At 42.8% G+C, this 731-nt stretch overlaps 1 protein-coding gene across 1 annotated transcript in view; it reads left to right on the top strand.

Moving 5' to 3' along the window:
- Positions 1–342: 342 nt before the first annotated feature.
- BARD1 (BRCA1 associated RING domain 1) overlaps positions 343–731 on the top strand; it is a gene marked incomplete at its 5' end in the record, with an annotated part of 33012 nt that continues 32623 nt past the window's right edge. Inside the window, 1 exon segment of the mRNA XM_009709423.1 lies at positions 343–731. This exon segment is cut by the window's right edge and continues 24 nt beyond it. Within this exon segment, the coding sequence (XP_009707725.1) occupies positions 343–731 (389 nt within the window).

The raw sequence follows: 731 nt of genomic DNA, 5'->3' as shown, positions 1-731 counted from the left end.
AGAGAACCAGCTTCTCTCCTTTCTCTGACCTGCTCAGAAATCTTCTGTGCACGTGCTGCATTGTGAACCTAGACTGTTGAAGAAATTTCTCTACCGGGGTGCTCGTTTGCCTAGTGGGTAACTCTAGCTGCACTGGGATCCCTGAACTCGAGTGGCATGTGACCTTGGCAGTTGTTTTAAAGCCATTACATGCAGCTTTTCAGAAGAAATGAAGGCACTCGTAGGTTGTATTTAGTAACACTTCATCAGTTATTACAGTTGTTATTGTGATCTCTTTTTCTTTGCGATGTTCAACTGAAGAGTACTTGCTGAATCATTTTTCCTCTTCCCTGTTGCACTTAGATTCAACAGAAGTTACAGCCACGCCAACTGACTCAGACTTTAGAAAAAAGAATAAGAAGGAACAAATAAAAATGTGGTTCAGCCCAAGAAGTAGGAAGATTCGATGCGTCCTGAACAAGAATCAGCCTGAGACTAAAAACAATGACCTTTGTCAAGACAGATCTTCAATTTATGATTTCTTTCCTTCCCCTCCTCATGAAAAGCCCTCCAAGCCAACAAAAAAGCCGACACAGAGACAGAGTAAGAAGACAAAGAAGAAACGTCTAGCAGACATTAACAAAGTGTGGAGCTTAGAAAAGCCTGAGCAGAAAGGAGGAGTTGAGGAGAAGACTTCCAAGGAAAAGTGTGTAACCATCTGCAGTCAACCGGTAGTCCTGTGCTCTCCGGAA

This window comes from Cariama cristata, unplaced genomic scaffold, assembly GCF_000690535.1.
Source record: "Cariama cristata isolate BGI_N322 unplaced genomic scaffold, ASM69053v1 scaffold10501, whole genome shotgun sequence".
In the NCBI taxonomy this organism is placed as follows: Eukaryota; Metazoa; Chordata; class Aves; order Cariamiformes; family Cariamidae; genus Cariama; species Cariama cristata.
The sequence above is the reverse complement of the archived record's forward strand: the minus strand, read 5'-3'. Positions and strand labels throughout refer to the sequence as shown.